Source organism: Coenobita brevimanus, chromosome 49 (assembly GCF_032717465.1).
Source record: "Coenobita brevimanus isolate Jiangsu-jjx chromosome 49, ASM3271746v2, whole genome shotgun sequence".
NCBI lineage: Eukaryota > Metazoa > Arthropoda > Malacostraca > Decapoda > Coenobitidae > Coenobita > Coenobita brevimanus.
The window spans coordinates 252,181-275,000 of record NC_137002.1 but is presented as its reverse complement, the minus strand read 5'-3'; the positions used below and the strand labels follow the sequence as shown (position 1 = coordinate 275,000).

General features: G+C 42.8%; 1 protein-coding gene across 1 annotated transcript in view; it reads right to left on the bottom strand.

Annotated features, from left to right (window-relative positions):
* LOC145399440 (putative 4-coumarate--CoA ligase 3) overlaps nucleotides 1-15,654 on the bottom strand; it is a 30,383-nt gene extending 14,729 nt beyond the window's left edge. Inside the window, exons 1-5 of the mRNA XM_080272056.1 lie at nucleotides 15,551-15,654; nucleotides 11,885-12,002; nucleotides 10,135-10,363; nucleotides 7,184-7,395; nucleotides 3,646-3,790 (exon numbers count right to left, since the gene is read on the bottom strand). Coding sequence (XP_080128182.1) covers nucleotides 3,646-3,790; nucleotides 7,184-7,395; nucleotides 10,135-10,363; nucleotides 11,885-12,002; nucleotides 15,551-15,654 — 808 coding nt within the window. The remainder of the gene's footprint in view (nucleotides 1-3,645; nucleotides 3,791-7,183; nucleotides 7,396-10,134; nucleotides 10,364-11,884; nucleotides 12,003-15,550) is intronic.
* Between the last annotated feature and the right edge of the window lie 7,166 nt (nucleotides 15,655-22,820).

The window sequence follows — 22,820 nt, the reverse complement described above, 5'->3', positions numbered from 1 at the left end:
GGCAAAGACAGAGCGGATATAAGTTTCCAGGTTAAGGAGTGGAGTTAAGGTACCACGGGCTTTTCGAAAACCAAACTGAGAAGATGACAAAAGTTGTTTGGATTCTAGGAGCCACGTAAGATGATTTGTCATATGCCTGAACAACTTGTAGAGACAACTAGTTAGAGCAATGGGCCGATAATCCTGAGGAGCATGACCTAGCTCTCTCGGTTTAAGAAATGGGGGAATGATGGCATTACGAAAAGAGGAAGGAAAAACACCCTCGGTCCAGATAAGATTATAAACAGCTAATAACAAGGACAAGACCTGGGGGAACAGGTGATGGAGCATATTGTAATGTATGCCACCGGGACCTTCGCAAGTGTTCTTACAGTGACAAAGGGCGGAGGACAATTCGTAGAGTGTGAAAGGTGGATTATACGACTGACCAGACGACAGCCGGAAGACAACAGGCGTACATTCAGAAGTAGCTTTAGGAATTCAGAGGAGAGATGAGAGCCGCTACTAACATTACTAAAATGAAGACCCAAGCCTTTAGCAACTAAATACGCAACTGTAACTGACTCCCTATCCAAATGAAGGGCAGGGAAAAGCATGAGAATATGCTCGCCAGCTATTTTGCGAATACGTTTCCAGATGGATGCAATGGGCGTGTTGGTAGTAATAGTGGAAACATTTAATCTCCAGCTACGGAGTTTAGCCCTTTTAACAGTCTTACGAAGAGAAGCGCGGGTCTTTTTAAACGACGTAAATGCGCTCTGTTCATTCGAGGTGTTGCGTTTACGTGGGAAACTTTTCCAACGTGCAAGTTTAACATGGAGTGCCACGGTACAGAGTCCAACCAAGGCACACATTTAGAAGTAAAAGGACGGGACGACCTAGAAATCACAGTCAAAGCTGCGCTCAGAACTAAAACATTACAAAAGGTAGGCATATCTAAAACAGTAAGAAAGGAGGAAGGGGGTATATAGGGAACCAACAGAGAAGTAAAGACGACCAGTCAGCTCTCGGAAAACACCACTGAGGAGGCCTGAGCACCGGGCAATAAGAAGTAAAAGTAAGTTTAATAGGAAAATGATCACTATGCACGGCATCAGAAAGAACAGACCAATGAGAATCTAAAGAAAAGAGAAGGGGAACAGAAGGAGGGATCTAGACACGAGAATGTGCGAGTTCTAGCGTCAAAATGCGTCGAGGCTCCTGTATTCAGTAAATGCAAATCATTATTTAAAACAAATGACTCAAGGCGGCAGCCACGAGAATTAGTAACAGTACCGCCCCATGACACATGGCGACAGTTAAAATCACTCAGCAATAAAATTGGGGTGGGTAACTGGGATAATAAAAGAGATAAGGCATGAAAATCAACAGATTGGGAGGGAGGGAAATAAATGGAAATCACAGTAACCCAACGTCTGAGAAGAACACAAACAAAATGACATGGTACAGCGGTGCGAAGGGATAGACATTATAATAAAAAAGTAATTTGGTTTTACACCAGGTATCCCCAAAGGGCTAAGGATTTGCCCCTAGGTACAGGACTTTGGACTGGAGTGTATAACATTTTATGACCGGACGCCCTTCCTGATGTCTACCAATGACCCTTGGGTGGGTTCAATCCTCCGACCCTTCGGTCAGAGCGGAGCGCTCTAACCCACTGAGCCACGGCTGCTACATTCACGAGGAAATATGTGGTGGACTTATATAGCAGACACGGAAGAGCAGCAGGAGAGAACAATAAACAATAGCCAGGTATAGGTACCGGAGGGGAAGACAAACGGGGTTCTTGTAGACAGACTAAGGATGGCCGGTGAACTGAATGATAACGATTGTGATGGGCAGTAAAACTTCCAGTGTTCCACTGTAAAACAGACATACTAATACTTAAAACTTTAAAACACCAAAAGTAAAACCCAAAACTGAAAAGAATCAAATAAAGATAAAAGGAAATAAAACACTAAATATAAAATATAATACACAGGAAACAAAATATAATACAAAATTGTAGCATATTACCGAGACGTTACGGTACCGTAGTACGAGCGGGAAGGCCATCATAGCCCTGAGACATAGGGAGGGATAAAGGGGAAGGAGCACTGGAAGAAGTGGAAAAGAAGGGGAGGCAAAGAGGAGGAGGGAATAGAAGGCGAAGGTGGGGGAGATGAAGGAGGGGGAGGAGTGGGAGGGTGGTCAGGAGGCACAGGATGAACTTCAACTGAGAGGGTGGTAGGAGGGAGCACGGCATTGTCCACCGAGTCTGGCGTGGAAGTCAAAATGTAATCCATAATCTTGGGGATGGTTTCACATTCGTCATCGCCTGAGGGTTTCTTATCACAAGCAGCCGGCTGCAGAGTTTTCCGGATACGTGACTGAGGAGACTCCTGAGAATATGCAGTGGATTTTGACGGGACAGATACTGTAGGTCTGGAGGGGCGGGCATTCTTCGCACGCACTGTCCCTTACTAGCCAGAGAAGTAGGAGGACGGACAGAGAAAGTCTTAGAGTCCAATGCGATGGAGGGCAGACTGTGCTTACCACTAGAGAAAAACGGGCGCTGAGTGTTACATTGGGATAGAAGCGGCAAATGGGAGGTATGAGGAACAGGACCGGATGAGTGAAAGGATAGACGGGCTTGGGAAAGAGGGAGAGGACGAGGAGAGGGAACGGGCAAGGAAGGGGGTGGAGAAGAAGTAGGAGTAGAGGAATCTAAGACAAAGAAAGATTTAGAGACAGGAACAGAAGTCTGTAAGGAGGGAATCGAACTAGCAGGGTTACCAGGTAGAAAGGAGGGAAAGATGGAAATAAGAGAATCGGGAGGAAGGGCAGAGGAGACAGCAGGCACAGTGGTAGGGATACAGTGAGAGGTGGAAACACAAAGAGTGGGTGGAGAGGAAGAGAGGACAACAAATACAGAGACAAGCGCAGAAGGGGGAGAAGATTTGGAATGAGAAACAGGAGGGGCTTGGAGGGAGGGGAAAGAACAGGATGGAGGACGAAGGGAAGTGGAAGAGGGAAGAACAGATGCCGAAGGAGAAGGACAGGAGACAACAGTGGCAGACAGAGGAGTAGGTGAGGAGGAGGTATAATGAGAGCTAGAGATGGGAAGAACGACCGGAGCAGAAGAAACTGAGGCAGATAGGAGGGGAGGGGACGACCGCATTAAGGAGAAACGGAGATGTCATGAGAACGAGGTGGTGCTGTGGAAACCTTGGCGACGAATAGTCTGACGAGCATCAGGAAGGGTCAGGCCTTCCAAAGAACGGACTCTGGCTGCCTCTGATTCAAACAAGAAGGTTGGACAGATGCGATGGAAGGCAGCATGAACGTCACTACAGTTCGGACAATGTAGATCAGCAGAGCAATCAGGCTGAGTATGGCCGGGTTGTGAGTACATTGGACAACGTTGGGAAGAGCGACAGTGTTTGGCAGGGTGGCCAAAACGCCACCCGTATCACATAAGAGACCATTAAGCAAGTTTCTAGTGGAGCGCAATTTACGGATCACCCTGTATTCGAATATCACACTATAGGAATGGGGAAAGGCGTTTCAGATGAACAGTGCGTACAAGAGTCATGCTCTTATGTATTGTTGAACTGGATTTCCCGTAAGCACAGCTTATTATTCTCCCCCCCCCTTCTCTCTCACCTGATGCTGGGGTCAAGAGGAATACATCAGGGTGCAGTACAGCGGGTAGATTGGCCTTGACAGCGCCTTGCGTGGAAGGGGCGGCCTTGGGAAGTCCTGTGGTGCCACTGGAATAGGCTAACACGGCAGTGGCATCGTCTGTGGGCTGGGTGAGAATGTCAGAGGGTAGACGAGGGAGACAGATATATAGGAAGACTGATTGGTAGGCAGGTACTGTAGATGAAAAGCCAAATAGAGTAAAATACAGACAGGCACATATAAATAGGCAGATACCTAGATGGATAGGAAGATTGATATATTCGTTTATTCATATGTACGTACATAATGATATGCTTAGAAGGAATAAAAGTATACTTAGACACTCACACAGATTAATAAAGACTTGGTTAAATAGATCGATACAAGATACAGAGATAGATGATAGCCAGCAAGCTTACTAAATACAGATAGATAGATAGATAGATAGGAAGATGGATGAATGGATGGAGGTCATGGATAGCAAGGTGCTTTATATCTATCTATCTATCTATTTTTCAGGGAATTTGTGTTACCAGTGATTTCATGAAATTCCTAAAGAATTCGTGAAATGAGTTTAAATTAGGATGGGTTAATAAAGGTTAGGTTAATTTAGGTTACGCTTAGGTTAAGTTGGAATAACCTAGGTTAAATTTAGGTTAAGTTAGGCTAGGTTAGGTTGTTAGGTTAATTTAAATGAATGCTATGTCAAGCGTTCATATAAATTAACCTAAACTAACCGGCCTAAGCTAATTTAGACTTAACCTAGATTATCTCAGCCTAACCTAACCGCGGCCTAGATTAGCCTAACCTTAATTAACCGATACTAATTTACTCATTTCACGATTTCCCTAGGGATTTCATGAAGTCACCGATTACATAAATTCCTTGTAACACACACACACACACACACACACACACACATATATATATATATATATATATATATATATATATATATATATATATATATATATATATATGTCACGTGCATCCCTAAGGTAGAAAGTCAGGTACCTATTGTTCTGTGTATAGGTCAGTTTTAATCCAGGTCATCCTTTGTTCTGTGTGCCACTCCCCGCTGCAGGTGTGCATAAAAGACCTCTACCCTTTACGTTTCTGTATCACTCTGCCTGAAGATGTAATATACGAAAGTACTCACTGACGATCCTTTCATTTCTCCTGTGACTATTTTGCATACATGTCTTCACGGTGTAGTTTCTGCAACCATCAATCTGCAAACTTAGGTTCCTGTTTCAGATTTAGGTTCGCGTAACTGACAAGGATAGCACCCAGCAAATAATCTCCAGAACTGGGACACGCAAGTGCTGGGGATGGGCGCCTTCATGTGGTGGCACTTATATAACTGGTCGGCTCAATTGCCCGGCTATACAAACATTTCTCCATTACTTCCCTTCCCCAAAAAAGATGGATGATGGATTGCTAGTACGACACTCAACCATCAATGTACACACCCAGGTCCCTATTTAAGCTCTACATTTCATTCAGTTTAACCAGGCGGAGAATTTCTTCCTTTTGCTGCTTTTCCCTTGTAAGTCACAGCGGAATAAGACGATACTGCGGCTCTACATCCCTTCCATTGCACTTCTTCGTGACTAGCACCATATTCTAGTCTCTGGTTACATTCAAGATGGAGATATGGCAATTTTTATGCTTATACTCCTTTCACTTGGACGAAAATTGCCATCTCTCCATTTGCATGCTGAGACGTACCAATGAATTGACACTAGAATATGATGCAAGTCACGAAGAAGTGTTATGGCAAGGAAGTTAAGCCTTAGCACTGTCCTATGCTGACACTGAGTTACGTAATATAAGCAGGGGCAGGACGGAAATCGGGACCAAATTAAGGTAAGAAGTGTGTAAGTAGAGTGAATAAGTGTATGTGCAAACAGGCTGGGATAAAGACTGTACTCTCGTCGGCTGAGGACGCTCCCTATCACCTTTTCCTAACCGATTTATTTTGTTTACAAAAACTGTCCTCTTCTGTTACATAAATCCCTCCACTATCGACTTACAGTCCTCTGCATAGAGAACACAAGGATATTAACCAGCCACATCCAAAAACAGATCACTAGGGAAAAGGTTTTACGAAGTTTCCCGCCGAGAATAGGAGCCAGAAGTTTTTTTTTTTTCCAAGGGTCTCGTGGTCAGCTGGGAATCGAACCCGTAACCTCTCAGTTGCAGGCCAGTTGCGCTTCTGACTACTCCACCGTCACTTCCGGGAGGGTACGGGTGGTCCATATATTACGCTCTCCAGTCTTGTGTGTTGTTGGGACGACTTAGTCATTGTTACTCTGCATAATTTTCTACTTCTCATTACCCTCCAATCTTGTGTGTTGCAGGCACGGCTTAGTGTTACCTGCGTCTACCTTGCATCATTTTTTTTCCCCCTGAGGAACGCCTTCACGTGGGGGCACGGATATAACTGAGCGGCTTCTTTTCCTAGTTATATATGCAACTCCCTAACTGCCTCTGAAAGGAGGATGGTGGACTGCAGAGGGGGAACTTACCAGTCCACCAGGTTCACAATAAGATGAATCGGGTTGCAACTACTACTACTACTACTGCTTCTGCTACTACTACTACTACTGCTTCTGCTACTACTACTACTACTACAACTACTATATTACCCTTCACAATTTTCTACTTCCCATGCCGTTTTTCATGCTTTTCAGTCTTTCTTTTTTTTTTACGTATTCTGAAGCTGCTGGAGAAGGCCGCCTTCATGGGGTGGCACTTACATAACCAGGGGCAACTACCTGGTTATACAAACGGCTCCCCTTTACTTCCCTGTCCCCCGAACGAGGACTAACTGCAGAAGAACTTAAGCCTGCAGTTCACCGGGTTCACATTCAGCTGGGCCTGGATTTGCAACTGTTACTGCTACGCCTTTTCATTGCATGGTTGGCTAGTAAATTCACAAGGCTGCCAAAACACTTACACTTCCCACTCCAGCAGAATGAGCACACAAGATTAAACAGCGCTATATACGAGCTACCCTGCGTCTACATAGGCAGTCCAAGATTTACTATTTACAAAACTCTAGGAATAGGATACAAAACGACACACACCCACACCCACACATACACACGTGTAGAAAGACTAGAAAAATTGAGTCTACCAACACTACAGGAGAGAGGAGAAAGAGAAGACATGATTATGCTATATAAATGAGTCTCAGGGAAAGAGAAAATAGACATAAATGTGTATACAACCTATGGGGAAGCATCAGCATGAGGACACTGCAAAAAAAAACATAAAAAGAGAGGTGATAAAGACGTAAGGAAATCCAGTTTCCCAAATAGGGCAATTGATCAGTGGAATGCACTACCGAATGAAATAGTGTGTGCCAAAACAATTAATAAATTTAGGGATATGTATAATAAAGGAACAGTACGAGCTTGAGTCATTCCTGTTAAGACACAATTAGGTAAGATAAGAAACAGAGAGAGAGAGAGAGAGAACCACCCTCTACTGCCAAATAAAACCGAAATCCCACCTTCAAATCCACAGCAAATGGAATGTTCGGATCCATAGCAATTTCGGCGAGGTTTGGTTTCCCAGACTTGGACTGGCCCATGACATAGAGGACGGGTGGGGGGGAGGGGGAGGGGGGGAGGAGGGAGAGGGCGGCGAGGGCGTTGTCCTCTAGGATGGTGTCAACAATTAGGATCTTAGGAGTGCAGTCTGCTAGTTGTCTGGCCACCTCGCCTGAAAGGGCAATGATGATACTAACTAACCAATATAACTACTAATATATTCAGTCCTCTAGTATTAACCTAACGAATTCGAAAATTAGCTTTCACTAGCAACCCTACCATGACATACGGTACGACTCTGGACACAGAACCTTATAAGAAGAAAAAAAAGGCTTAATATGGGCATCATGCAGGCACATTTTTCTGTTGTGGCAGTCCCAGCCAATTATGTCACGATTCTGAACACCTTACACAAAGCCTTCCCTTCCCTGACTTACATGATATGCTTTATTAAGAATACCAGTCACCAGTGTAGGCTACTGTACGAGTACATCCTGGATTATATGAATAATCTATGCACGCCACAAGGAGGCAGCTACTGTAACACTGTTGGAAGTAATGTAATACAATTCATATAAACCGGAATAACTATATATCAGTTCGGTCAGGACTAAAGTCCTATCTACCTATAGCCTGAAGTCATATATTCCTTATGGGGTGGCCGTTTGTCTTTGAATTACTGTTTTACGGGGAGGGGCACTATCCCTCCGCTAACCCATTTGTTGATACGAAGGAAACGCGTATGGGTTGGTTACATGGTTATCATCCAGCGTTGTAAATGGTTTCCTGATTTCCAGGAAACCATTAGGCTTGCCACTCAGTGTAAAGCCACCTGAAAGGGAAAAGGTAATTAAAAGTGACAGCAATGAAGGGATGAATTGGAAGAGCGAAGGGTAGATACAGAAACAGAATGATGAAGGTCAAGGAAGGAGTATGCAGCACTACATCAGTTAAGTGGATGATGGTCACCAGCACCTACCACCAAGGACTCAAGTTGTCCACATTAATCACGCATAACACTTCCACAGCCCTACACACACTACCAACCATCGTGTGCATCACACTCACGCGTTGCCAGGTCCCTTTGGCTCCTCTGAATCTCTGATCATCTACAAATATATCAATACAACCCTGATATACGGCAGACGTGCAAGCGGAATGTTGACATTACGTATGCAGATGTAAACCAAATAAAATCATAACCTGGGGGAGCAGACGCTATGTTAGCTGTCAAAACAGAAATACAGATCGCATAAACTATCTATCCATCTATATACCTAGGCTGCTTCCCCCAAGGAAAGGGAGGTAGCCGAGATAGGACGACACACTCCCTATTTACTCATCCATTCAAACACATTCATTCGCATCTTAGCCCCAATTAGGTCAGTATTGTTTACCATCCTTCCTATTGCACAAACGACCACAGAAGACGTAATCTTGCAGGAGGAACTGAGAGAAACTTAATGAGGGCCCTACTGTCTTGACCATTACTTTTATTATTCATGTTTCTTGTCTTAGTCTCCTGGTCCTCGTGATTACTGTTATTTTTTGAGAGAACACGAATCATTGGTTCTCTGCGTCTTCAAAAATCTATATCCCAAGTTATGTACAGGCTACTTGTCCTCCATTGTAATTATTTCACCTGGTTTGCTCTAATATACATACAGTAGGCTCTACTTTTTATTCATTTCCACTTGGACTTCAGCAACAGTATTTCCCAGACAGCCAGAGTGATGGGTCTTATACCCAATGACACGCACATAATCTTAAAAAAACAAAAATTGAGTTATGTACAGTCAGGGCACCTAATATTTCTCCGATTCTGCTTCCTGCTTTCCTCTTTTCCTATGCTGGCTAACATTCATCAGCTGAGAAAGGCTTGGTGTTTTTCTGTGTCTACAGATGCCTCTCCTTCTGATGCATCATGGAGGACAGTGATGGTACATGCCATATGAGGCAGACGTAGTGGAACAGGTGGCCAACTTTTGTGAAGCATATGCCTTAAGAGTGTAGCAGATGTGTGTAGTAGGTACAACTTTTGTCCATGATTGTACCATAACTAGAAGGCAAGAAACAACCTATTAACATGAGAGTGCACAGCTGCTTGGAAATATTCTTTATCCTTTGCATATTAAAAAAAAAAAAATTTGCCCTCAAAAAAATAAAATACAATAAACCCTTTCAATCCGATGACTAACTTTTTTCTTTTCCTACCATAAAACGTCATTATTCAAGGTCGGAAAAGGCTGATCGTACTGAAGAGGTTAATGAAGGCTATATATCTAATACCTCTGGTTCGAAAAATTCTCCCAAGCTGAATAAAATCATCCGAAGGTAGGATGAATAAAATCAAAGTTGCGTCATCTGATTAAATGGGTTGTTATTGGAGCCCCAGGTTCATCGGGACGTGAACCAAGTGGACTGCAGGCTGTAGATGCTCTTTTACTCCATCGTCTTCCTCTTAGGTGACAGGAGCAAGCCGTGGGGTCTTTGCATAACCGGGCGGTAGCGTCGCCCAGTTATATAGGTGTCACCGTTCTTCTCTACCTGTAATCGAGTGTCCTTTCATACACACAGCCACAAAAACACAAACATTACAACCAGCAGCAGAGCCACGGGGGGGGGGGCTTTGGGGACGTGCACCCTACCACAAATCGCTGACTCCCCCGCCACTCAGCCCACGACTGAGTGATCTTGAAGTACTGGGAACTGGACACGCAAAAAACCGAAAATATAAACATGAATGAGCTTGTGTGTGTGTGTGTGTGTGTGTGTGTGTGTGTGTGTGTGTGTGTGTGTGTGTGTGTGTGTGTGTGTGTGTGGAAATGTTCATGTTTTGTGTCTGTGCTTGTTCTTTTTCTGTCTATGTTAGTGCCACGTGTCCCATTCTCTCTCTCTCTCTCATACTCACTAGGGGTAAAGGTGGGGTTGATGGGAGAGGCAGCTGCACCAGAGGCCAAGATGCCAGAGAATGCTGTGGCGTACTCAGGCGAATTGAGGGATAGGAGAGCCACCACGTCCCCCGGCCCCACGCTTAGCCCCTCAACGCCTCCCACGCCCTTCTGTAGCGCCCCCCCGATCCTCTGCATCTGGTCTAGGAACGAGGAGTAGGACACGCGGCGCCCTGTGACTCCGCACTCCTGTAGATAGGTGGAGAGATGGACTGATAGATAGATATATGGATGGATGGATGAATGGATGGAGATTGATAAATGGATGGATGGATAGGTATATAGATAGGTGGATGGATGGACAGAAAGGTATATTCACAGACAGATGGGTAGATTTAGATAAACATGAGAGAGAGAGAGAGAGAGAGTTCAAGGCCTGCATATTATCTCTAGGTCAAGTAGGCTTCTCAGTTTGATTTCTTTTCCCTTACAAACAGGTTCCTTTCATCTTGTGTGTTGGGGGGACGGCTCATTCCTCAGGCAGGGGCGTGGGTGAATGGAAGTAGGAAATAAAACACATTGAAGGATAGACACGCGAGGACTTGGGTGGAGTGAAAGTGGACTGTTTACATACGGACCATCGTGTCTTCTTTTTTCCCAGTCCATGTCAAATAAATACGGGTTACATACAAGATACTACTAGGATGTAAAGCGGAAAGTAAATAGCCAAAGAACAGGTACTAGGAAGTCACCATAACTGACGAGAATAAGAGGTGTATTTCCTTAGGGTACTAAGGCCTCGTGGCACACCGTTCTTACCGATTTATTCCGGAAAATACATCTTAAACTTTCTGTGTGCTACTTACCTCATTCCAATATACAAATACTTGGCAAAGACGCGGTGTAAGGGAATAATATGGTCCCTTATCAAGTAGTTTCATAAGGAGGCCCACATCATCGTTATCAGTAAGAGACGCCTATCATCAACCTCTTATCTTTCCCCTCAGCTTAGGCCAGAGTTTTGTTCGTCCACTGTTCCACGCAGCTCAGAGACATAGTGCTACGGCTCTACATTCATTCCATAGCACCTCTTCTTGACTATACTCTTTTCACCTTAACTTGGCCCAGGTTTCCGTTCTTTTGCGGATTATTTCACGTAACTCAGTAGCGGAGAAAGATTATGTTGTGGCTCTATATCTTTTCCACTGCACTTCTTCATGACTAGCATCATATTCTAGTGCTAATCTATTGTTTCATCTCAGCATTGGAGATGAAGAGATGTCAATTTTAGGCCAAGTTAGAGTAAAATGGGTATAGTATCAGATTCCTGTGCTATGCTACTGTTACATTTCAGCATCTATTTCAGGCCAAGCTAGGGTACAAAGAGCATAATATATAAAATGGTCTGGTTAAAATGGTCTAGATGTCCTTAAAATGGTCTGGAGGTGAGAAAAATTAAAAAGAAAATAGGTCTTTGAAGGCATGGGATGAGGCTGACTAAAATATCGGTTATTATGAGTTTAACACATTTACACTTCACTACTTAGTACATACGGGGTAGTCCCCGGGATACGAGAGAATATTCAAGAGCTTATTCTATTCCTATGCTATTTACGGAGCCACAATTACTGACGAACTTATGTGGAAAAATGGTTTAGGTAAGGAAAGGATTGTATTAATTGTTTCGTTTAAAATATGGGAAAGACTGAGAAAGATTATATTTACTGTCACACATACACACACGACATAGTTAAACAGTACTGATCTTACTAATGCAGTGCGTTCCCCCCAGCGGGTAGCGGACTTCACCATCAGTTCGTAGATGGTGTTGGCGTATGGGCTGACAGGGCCAAAGGGGGAAGTTATGTCATATAGTCCATCATCAGCCCTGCAAGAACAAAACTGAGAGATAGAGAAAGTTACAGTTCTCGCCAAATGGAGCGAGGACACTTAGTTCAGAATCGAGGTGGTAGGGTAACAGTGGCGTGTCGTCATGGATTTTTATTCAGTGGTTCACAATGATATAAGTGAAATGAGACATAGAGTGTCGAAACTTACGGATTCGTTTAACCTGCTTTGTATACTTGCCTACTGAGATGATATGGTACAGCCGTGAATATTACAAAAAAGGGACTGGTTAATTTTCATAAGTCTGCCTACAGAGGGTAGGTTAATAGCCCAGTCTCACCCCTCACCACCCCCGTCTTCCCCTGCCAGAGCACAGGTTTGATTGTCGGAAGGATCCGAGGTTTGAAGCTTCCCTTACATTCATGCCATGGAGAGTGTTCCATTTGTCCTTGTCTCATGCACTGGTGAAAAACTGAACAGACAGTTCCTAACGAAATAAAATTAATGATGATGCAGTATATAGCACACGAAAGAAGTGACTTTCAATTACTTGTTTTTCAAATAACTTCCCATTTCCCCAAAGGCTTATACAAAAATTCAAATAACTGCAGCAAATTATATTTTCTTCAAACTTGTATGACTAAACGTTAATTAGTTATGCATTATAAATTTCTGTCTATCTATCTATTGCCAGACGCCTTAATCCCATACGGGGTGGCCAAAAACAAATCGCCTACATGTCACCCTGTCCCCCGCCATTTCACTGCCCTGCTCCCAGCTCACACCCCCTCTCTCATATACCTCTGCACTCCATTCCTCAATCTCATCCTTGGCCTCCCCCTCCCTGTCTCCCCCTTCATCTTGCTCACATACACTCTCCTCGTCAGTTTCTCACTCTCCATCCTCCGCACATGGCCAAACCACCTCAGTGTGATTCTCCTAAAGCTTCCTATCACATCCACATCCACACCACAACGCTCCTTCACTTCCTCATCTGTCAGTCTGTCTCTCCACGTGACTCCACAGGCTCCTCTCAAATAACTTATTTCCACTGCTCTCACTCTTGACTTCTGTCCCTCCAACAAGGTCCAAGCTTCACTTCCATACGTTAGAGTTGATATCACAATACTGTCATGTAGTAGCTTTTTCACTTCCATGCTCACTTCTCTATCTCTTGTCACTGCTTTCAAGGAACCAGCAACCTTTCTTCCTCGTTGTACTCTTTTAAGCACTTCACCCTCTAAACTTCCATCCTTACTCATCACACTACCCAAGTACTTAAACTCACTCATTTTCCATTTCCTTCTCATCCAACCTCGCTGTACATTCACTGACTTCACTTTTCTCGAAGACCATAACTTTACTCTTCCCTACATTCACCTTTAGATTCCGTTTCTTATATACTCTCCCAAACTCACCCACCAAGCCTTGCAGCTCTCCTTCGTCTTCACTTAACAACACAGTATCATCTGCATACATCCACTGCCCTACTTTGTATCTCTTTTATAACCCCATCCATACACAGATTGAACAACCATGGAGAAATGACACATCCCTGTTTCAACCCAACCTTCAATTAGAAAAATTCATTCAGTTTACTATCCACGTACTCTTCACGGCCTTCAACAACTTCCCATCTACTCCATAATATATTCTTAATACTTTCCACAATCCTTGTCTGCCCACCCTGTCATATGCTTTCTCCAAATCCATGAAGGCCGCATACTTTTCTAGAAACTTTTCCACCAAAGATCTGAGAATGAACATCTGATCTACACAACCTCTTCCCTTCCTAAAACCTCCCTGTTCTTCTCCAACTAATTCCTCTGTTATTTCCCTAACTCTTGGCCTGCCTTGGCCTGCATGTGTTTGGTATGTGCAGCTGAAATGATACTGATACAGCAGCACGTCACTGTTCGCAAAATTAGTTTTTTTTTTTTTGTTTCCCGTTCATGTGTGTGTGTGTGTGTGTGTGTGTGTGTGTGTGTGTGTGTGTGTGTGTGTGTGTGTGTGTGTGTGTGTGTGTGCAAGTAGTCAACAAAATTATCCGACACCCTCCCCCCCCTCTCTCTCTCTCTTTGGCCATTATCTTTCTCATTGTTCTCTGTCTCCTTTATATTTTCTACCATTCAATGTAGCTTACCATGAAGCGACGCACAAGGTTACCTCTCTCTCTCTCTCTCTCTCTCTCTCTCTCTCTCTCTCTCTCTCTCTCTCTCTCTCTCTCTCTAATATACTACACTGCACTTTCCTCTCCTTTTTTTTTCTCTCGAATACAAAATAATAATATACTTACGAACTGGGAATTATCATAAGATTCTTTGTGACTTTCAGGACCAAACTTACGACCCAAACATTTCATTCTCCCTCCCTTACTTCCAATTCCTCCCCTGCCTCACTCCACCCCCTAACCATCACTCGTTCCCCCAACCACCTTCCCTTCTCTCTCTGGCCCCTCAATTTCAACCCCTCTTACTTTAGTGTGACTTGTCGCGCATAAATGCGCCAACCTGAGGCAATGGGTAGAGGAGGATAGATGATTATTTATGACCACGACTGTACATGAAGGAGTGTTAGTGCCAACTTTAAGATATGAATGTGAGACTATGGTGTGGCATGAAAATGAAGTCAAGAGTGAGAACAGTGGAGATGGGACTGCTGAGGAATGTATGTGGAGTGCAGAGAGTGGATAGGATACGAAATACTCTGATTCGTGAAAGATGTGGAGTGAGGAAGTCGGTGGACACCAGAATCGAAGAGAATGTACTGAGATGGTATGGTCATGTGGAGAGAATGGGTAACAATAGAGTGGTGAAGAAGGTATATCTGAGCGAATTCGAAGGAGGGAGGAGGCGAGGTAGGCCAAGGAGACGGTGGAGGGATATGGTGGATGAGTGTGTGAGGAGGAGATAAGGAAGTCGTTGAGGGTTGGGAACTGACAAAAGAGCGAGCTGGATGGATGAATGTTGTGAGAAGTGTATGATCAGGGATTCGGCACCCCTTTTTAACGTATCAGCGTCCGGATTGACTGTATCGGATACGTTTATGTGAAGCTACAGAATGTGGTGAAAATTTTTGGCGTATCAGATAGAGCCAGGATTCCGGGGGCTTGAATGGTGAGTGAATGGAACCGTGGCCCATTGGACTGTGCAACTTAGGCTGTCTGGACATTGCTTCTCCACCCTGCCCTTGGGTGGGAAAGGAAGTCCGGATGATGATGATGATGATTACTGTTATTACTATTGAAACCCTGATGTTTAGGTACAAGAAAACATTAAACAGGCAGGCAAAGAGGCTCAATAAAATAAAATAAACTACAAAATGCCATTACTATTATCTAACAGGTACACATTATTAGACATTTTTTTTTTCAAGTTACCTGGTGATGAACTTTGCCCTTTGTATAATAATAATAATAATAATAATAATAATAAAAAGCAACACACACACACACACACGTAAGGTATTTATGGCACACTTAAGACATTTATGGCAAAATCTGGGCTCTAATTCCTACTACTACTTCCACTACTAATACTACTACTGCAACTATTTTTATCATCTGTAAATATCAGTTTTGTATCTTACCTTGACGTCTGAGTCCTGCATGTAGCGAGTCTTCCTGTGCTTGATGACGCCACGGCCAGCCAGCGAGCCTTTCCCGCCAAAACCCGTGACGCTCTGGCAATCATCCTTTAAAATTTCGGCTTCGGTGCTTCTCAGTTATTCTTATTTGTCTGTTCTTTCACTAAACTCTTTTTCTACACCACTTTATATGTTTTTCTAGTTTCCAGATGAAGTTCAGTCTTTTCTAAACGCTGAGTGGATATGTGTTTGCAGAATCGTGGTAAATATTAGTTAGCCCTGAAAAGAAAATGTACACCATAATAACAATAGTCGGTTTCTTTTCACCTAACAGAACTGGGCTACTCCTAATGACTGAATATTATGTCGTGGTTCCATGAAATTCACTTTAGGGTACAGTATGAGATAGGAATGAGTCTCCTTGGTTGCTAGTCAAATCAACCGTCCAATCAGACTCCACTTGGCTCTCCTCTGAGCTTAAAGAGGTTAAGGATTTTTGTCAAATCGGAGTAAAAGGGCTATAGTAAACAGTTACTGTAAGTGGTTGAGGGCGCACACCAACCATCCACTCATTTGATGTAGTGCTACTCTCTGGTGACAGGATACAGAGTGATAGGATAAATGACTTCATGCAGCCTAGGAAGCTATTGACTACGCTGGATGGTAACCATATAATTAAATGGGGGCCTGGTAGTCTAGTGGGTTAAGACACTGTAATTGGATGTTTGCCATAAGGTTTACGTACCAGAGGTAGCTCGGGATTATTGCTCACATAATGCCACTCAGGGACTAGCAACTGGTCACTCTCAGCTTAAATGATGGAGGGAACTGCCTTGACGTTCAGATTTCCCACAGAGTTCCACGCAACTCAAGGTAACAATGATGCAAGTTCTTACAAACCATAGTCAAAGCATGGAGGCCGCCATGTTTAGTTGTAACTCTCTGCTGTAACTTACATGAGGCTTTTACAACCCATTCTTAAAACAAGAGAGTCGCCATACTGGCCCGTAGCTCGTGGGTAAACTTCCAGCAGGGTCAGGGCAAGGACTGCTGAGATACTCTACTCATTAGACCTTGGGTCAGAGGTGCTGCAAGTCCATTCAGACTGCATGTAGGATCCAAGTCCCTTTTCGGACGTATGTAGGCCATTTAACGTTTTACACGGGTGAACCGTGCAACACAGGCACTAGCAAGCAGCATTTCATAGCAGCAAGAGGTAGTGTACGACAAATACATGTTGAAAAGGCGTCAAATACGTGCTACTTATTTGACACCAATAGCAAGCTGTCACGAAGTATATTGGCGGCCAGTGTTGGACGAAAGTCTCAAGGATAAAACCACCCTTGGACAAATGCCCATTAATCCTTCCTAAACAACAACCTAATCTACTCTACCGTGACGTATCGTACCCTATCCTACCTCGAACCTACCCTAACCAGCCTTGTCTAACCAAACCTAACCTCGCTTACGAGCGAGAATTCCTAACTAATAAAGGTTGAATATAACACCTTATTATTCTACTCTGAGCCATTTGCATCACTTCAATACAGACTGGCTTTGCATCAGTGACAATGGAGGCCTAATGTGCAGAATAAATCGGCAGGGAAGAGGTGTTATGAAATCTAAAAAGCCACTAAGCAGATGACTAGTAGGTAAAAATTAAGTGTGTGTGTGTGTGTGTGTGTGTGTGTGTGTGTGTGTGTGTGTGTGTGTGTGTGTGTGTGTGTGTGTGTGTGTGTGTGTGTGTGTGTGTTATTCCCTCCCGTAACGTCTTTCATTTTCTTTTAAACTCTAGACCATTCTAAAATAGCCTAAAATATCCAGCAGTGAAGGGATTAACGAATACTTTATCTAACACCCAAAGTTTGAAAAGTCTCTCCTAAGCTGAATAAAACTGCCTAGAAAAAAAAATCGTACTGAAGATGCTTTATGTCCAGCGAAGTACCAGGTATCCTATTATTTTTTCTTGCTATCCCCAAGTTATTTTATTCACTTTACGATGAGATATTTGTTATACGATTTGATTCACTTTACGATAAGGTTCTCGAGATAAAGGCACGTAAGTTTCTGTTACACGATTTCATTCTCATTCCGATAAGATATTCGAGATGAAGGTGCTACATAAGTTTTTGTTTTACGATTTTATACCCTTTACAAAAAGATTTCCTAACTGGCGAGGTTTGATAATGGCATTTGTTATACGATTTTATTCACTTTACAATAAGATTTCCGAACTGGAGGTGCTACATAAGTTTTTGTTATAAGATTTCATTCTCTTTACGGTAAGATTTTCGAGATAAAGGTGCTACATAAGTTTTTGTTATACGATTATATACCCTTTGCGATAAGATTTCCGAACTGGCGAGGTTTGATAATGGCTTTTGTTATACGGATTTATTCACTTTACGATAAGCTTTTGATGCCTGCGGGGTTAGATAAGAGCCTTCAATAACCTCAGCGATACGGGGCCTTTGCTAAGTTGAATAAAATCGTCTAAGAGGAAAATAACGTCAAGTGATTCAAGGGCGCGTATTGTGGTCGTTTAAGGAGGCTCCCTAACACCTTTTCTTATGCGATTTAGTTTGCTTATTATACTTCATTGTCCTATTCAGTGTAGCATAAATTCTTCCTATATCGCCATACATAAACAGCGTACAAAGGGATATTTACCAGCTATATCTCGAAATAAATCGCTAAGGAAGAAGTGATAGGGAGTTTCCTTACTCCACGAGAATACAGGTCAGATGACGTACTAAATTAAAATGTAAGCTTGCTTGTCCCAAACGATTTATTTCTATGGCAATAATAAAATGTAAAGCATAATCGGAGTAATCTATCTATCTATAGCTCGACGCCCTAATTCCGCAATGGGTGGCCGCAGACAAAACGCCTCCAAGTCGTTCTGTCACCCACCATTTGACTACCCTCCCCCAACTCACTCCCCCCTCCCTCATATACCTCTCAACTTCATCCTTCCACCTCATACTCGGTCTCCCCCTCCCTCTCCCTCCCTCCACTTCACCTACATAATGCTGAGGTGTAGTAGCCAGAAAAAATCGCTATGGAAGAGGTGTTACGTAATATCCAAATCTACTCTTATGTAATAGCTGATTGGTTATCTTGTTATCACAGGATGTATCTTACAGTAGAGCGAATTTCAAGGTGAGAAAGAGAGAAAGAGAGAGAGAGAGAGAGAGAGAGAGGTTAGAACTTTCTCTAAGGTTTCGACCCTCACAGAATCCATCATGGAAGAGACTGAACTAGAAGTTATAAATCTCACACATTTATACCTCTAGAAATTCCCTTAACCTTCTCGTGTCGCACTCTGAGTGGCTACATGTAGGAAAATCCCATCGTCCTATTCCTCCCCTATTACGATATTACTGCTACTCTTGCTGTATATCTACTGTATGTACTGTAGGTTGCCATTTCCCGTACCCAGTGATAACGAAAAAGTACAACGGCCCTGCGTCCTTTCCACAGCGCTCCTTCGTGGCTAGCAATATATTCGTTTGATAATATATTGTTAAAACTCAGCATTCACGATGGAGAGATGGCAATTTTTCGATTACGGTTGATTCATTTAAACCTGGCAGAGTTGTTCGTCTTTTTGCAGTCTATTTCCCGTTGTTCAGCGACATAGGCTAAATGGACAATAATATGGTGCTGCTTCTTTTCCACAGCACTTCTTCGTGATTAGCACCATATTCAAATGATATCTGTTGCTATAACTCATCATTCAAGTTAGAGGTGTCAATTTTATGTCTAGAGTTCACTGATTTAACCAGGGTGGAGATTTTCGTCCTGTTGGAGAAATATCCCTTAGCTCGATAACATGACTACTACGGCTCTACATCCTTATCACAGCACTTCTTCATGACTAGCATCACACTCGAATGTTAAGTGATGCAGCTCAGTATTCAAAACAGAGATGACGGTGTTATGCCTAGTTAAAGTCAACATCAGTGATAACGTTCTCGCTTGCCAACTGGTAGACGGGCGTTCGCGCCTCGCTCGGGTTGCGAAAAGTTTCACTGACGAAGAGAATGGTTACTGTCCCCCTTGAGCAAGGGGATGGGTATGTGCGTTGTGAAGGTCACAGCCTTGCCCATAGATATGAGCTTTCAGCTCTCTTACGGGAGGCTAAAAGCTGACGATCACGTCTCCATCATGTGATCCTGACCGACCCGGTGAATTACACCTACACACACACACATACCCACACACACATAGGGCCTACACACTCGATATGTTGCAGATGCGACAAAAAACGTACAAAATACATAATCGGCATGAGGGATACTAATTAATGTTCAGTTTTTATCAGACTGGGAGACCATATAATAAAACACAATACAGAACCAACAACAATATTCACAAGACTTGCAAACAGCCCCGCGACACCCAAGACTACGGCATATTGTGATAGATTTCGTGATTTTATATTATTTCCCTAGCGAGGTCTAATAACCAAAAATAATGAAAAAGAAAAAACTATATGTTTGGAAACATAACAATGAAAGCACAAACACAAGCTAGGACAATATTCAGGTCTTTAACAACGTCTGGCACTGACGACTAATGCCTATTTTGGTTCTGTAGTTGGATGTTTGATTTTTCCTACCCAATTCTTGTGATATATATATAAACTGCACTTACGATAAAAAACAACACACAAATAAAAAAGATCAAGCGTACCTATTAAACTGTAAAATTGTATTCGGAAATTTCTTGCAGCACTAATGCAAAACTACCGCCATGATGACAATATAACATGAAGCTAAACACAGAAGCAAGCTTGATACTTACACGGGGCTTACAGATATCCCAGCAACACTCAAGACTAGGATAATTTTTGGTGCAGTTTGTATTTTTTCTGTAACGTACGGTACTTCCCACAAACAAGAATACTATCGACAGGTTGCTTATATGAGAACACACACACACACACACACACACACACACACACACACACACACACACACACACACACATCTTATTTACATCGTGTACAGTCACGCGGAAGTTCCTTTAAACTCTTGGCGCAGTCGAAGACAAAGTTGAAAAAAAGGCCAGGAGGGGAGAACAAACACTGGTCGGGCCAATAACATGAGAATGCTTCGTGATGCAGGCTTCATACACCTGAACCCGGTGAACCCGATCACATCTCACACCAGTATGAGCAGGTATGAGGGAGTCTAATGCATAGCCATATATTATTCTTTACGTCTTTCTTACTGTCTATGAGTTTCAGTCTGTCATTCTTTCAATCTCTGTCGCTTTGCAAAATTTTATGTCTGTCTTTTTGCAAAAATTTGTCTTTTTGTCTGATTATCTTAATCCGTCTGGTTTTGTTTGAATTTTTCTTAGTATTTCTTTCCATCTGTGTATCTTTTTCTTTCCTTCTTTCCATCCGTCTTTCGTTCGGGCTGTTTTTTTTTTTTTTTTTTATCTGCCTTTCCTTGTCTACCCTCTGTAGGTTTTCCTCTCTTGTAATTTTGCCTGATTGTCTTTCTTTTCGTCTGTTTGTCCATAATATGTGTTTTTTCGGTCTTTGTTTCTATGCACCTTTATGTTTTCCGTCTGTTCGTGTTTCTATCTGTCTATCAGTCTATATGTGTCAGTCTGTGTAGTCTATGTCTGTCTATTTCTGTGTTTCTGTTTGCCTATGTATGTTTGTGTTCTGTCTGTGATTCTGCCTTCATTTCTCTCATCTTGTGATTGTTTATCTTTTTTTGTATTTTCCTGCGTTCCTGCCTCCGTTTCTTTGTCATCTTTTCTTTGTCTTTGTTTCTATCCGTTCTGTCTTTGTTTCTTTCGTTACACTATTCTCTGTGTTTGTTATAGTCTTTTATTGCGTCTGTTTCATACCGTCTTTGCCTGTCTTCCGTTGTTTTTATCTTTTTTCCGTCGCTGTCTTCTTCTAATTGTTTCTGTCTATTTTGTTCTGTTCCTTTCTTTGCATTTTTTTTTTTTTTTTTAACACCGGCGTTCGCGTACCGTGAGAGGCTGTTGCTTTGAGCGACCTGTGTGTGTGTGTGTGTGTGTGTGTGTGTGTGTGTGAGAGAGAGAGAGAGAGAGAGAGAGAGAGAGAGAGAGAGAGAGAGAGAGAAACATTTTTATCCGATTTTAACCAAACTTGAAGGAAGGGTTGTGGCATCGCCATTATCATTTTCTAGAACAAGAGGCCAAAGATCAAGATAACAGGGTTACATTAAACATTAACTGGGGAAACTAATGATTTTTATTAAAAATCCAATTCTGACCAACGTAGGGGAAGGGTTAAGGGTAAGGTAGGAGTGTGGTGACCAACCAGCATAGTAAATAGCTCTGTGGATTACAGGAAACCTTTTGATTCGTCACTAAGTGTCTAGTCACCACCAGGTAACACTATCATGTGAGTGGGCAGTGGATGTACCCATCTACCACAAAACCCATATTCCTAAACTGAGCAACATATTACTCGTATGTGTACACCCGGCTTTCCTGGCATTCAGTACCACACTTTCATATCCGTGTTTTAGTTTCTTTCCGTATACCGTAATTATATGGCTTTTCCACAGATTAAAGAAGGAGATAAATGAATATGCGTTATGTTCCTCTTAACCGTTCACACTGACGTGAGACGTTTGGGTTCACGTGTGTGAAACATTCTCCCACTTCGTTCTTCTGCCCTCTCTTCAGCCTTGTTTTCCACTTCCCTCTTCTAAGAGAAAAAAAAAAAATGCTCGTGGCTGTACAGTACCTGCCAACACTGAGGCCTAAAGAGTATTTTGGTTCAGTTCGTGATTTTCTGTTCGACTGATTTCCTGGCCATTTTTCGTTATTACAAACTAAATTACGAGGTAAAATTCAATGGGCTGCAGATATGACAAAGCGCAGCACGAAAACAATCAACCCTGACATTACCAAGCAGCTAACCTCTCTCAGTGAAATTCGTTCACAGACACAATTTATTCTTCATACTTTCAACGAGTTTATTAAGCTTTGGAGAGACTTTTCGACCTGGGAGTGTTTGCTGTGGTCTTCACTAACCGCTTCACAAATAGAGGTGTTTGAAGCTGAAGACAAACGTCTGGTGGTGGTAAGAGTACACTAAAACAATACGCCACTGGATTGAAAGGGTTGAAATATTTACAAATACCGGTACTGTACTATCACCACTGTATCTCTATGTGCACCATAACACTGTTCCACTGTATCAGTGCACCATACCACCACCACCACCACTGTACCTGTGCACCATAACACTACGGTATCACCAGTATTTGTG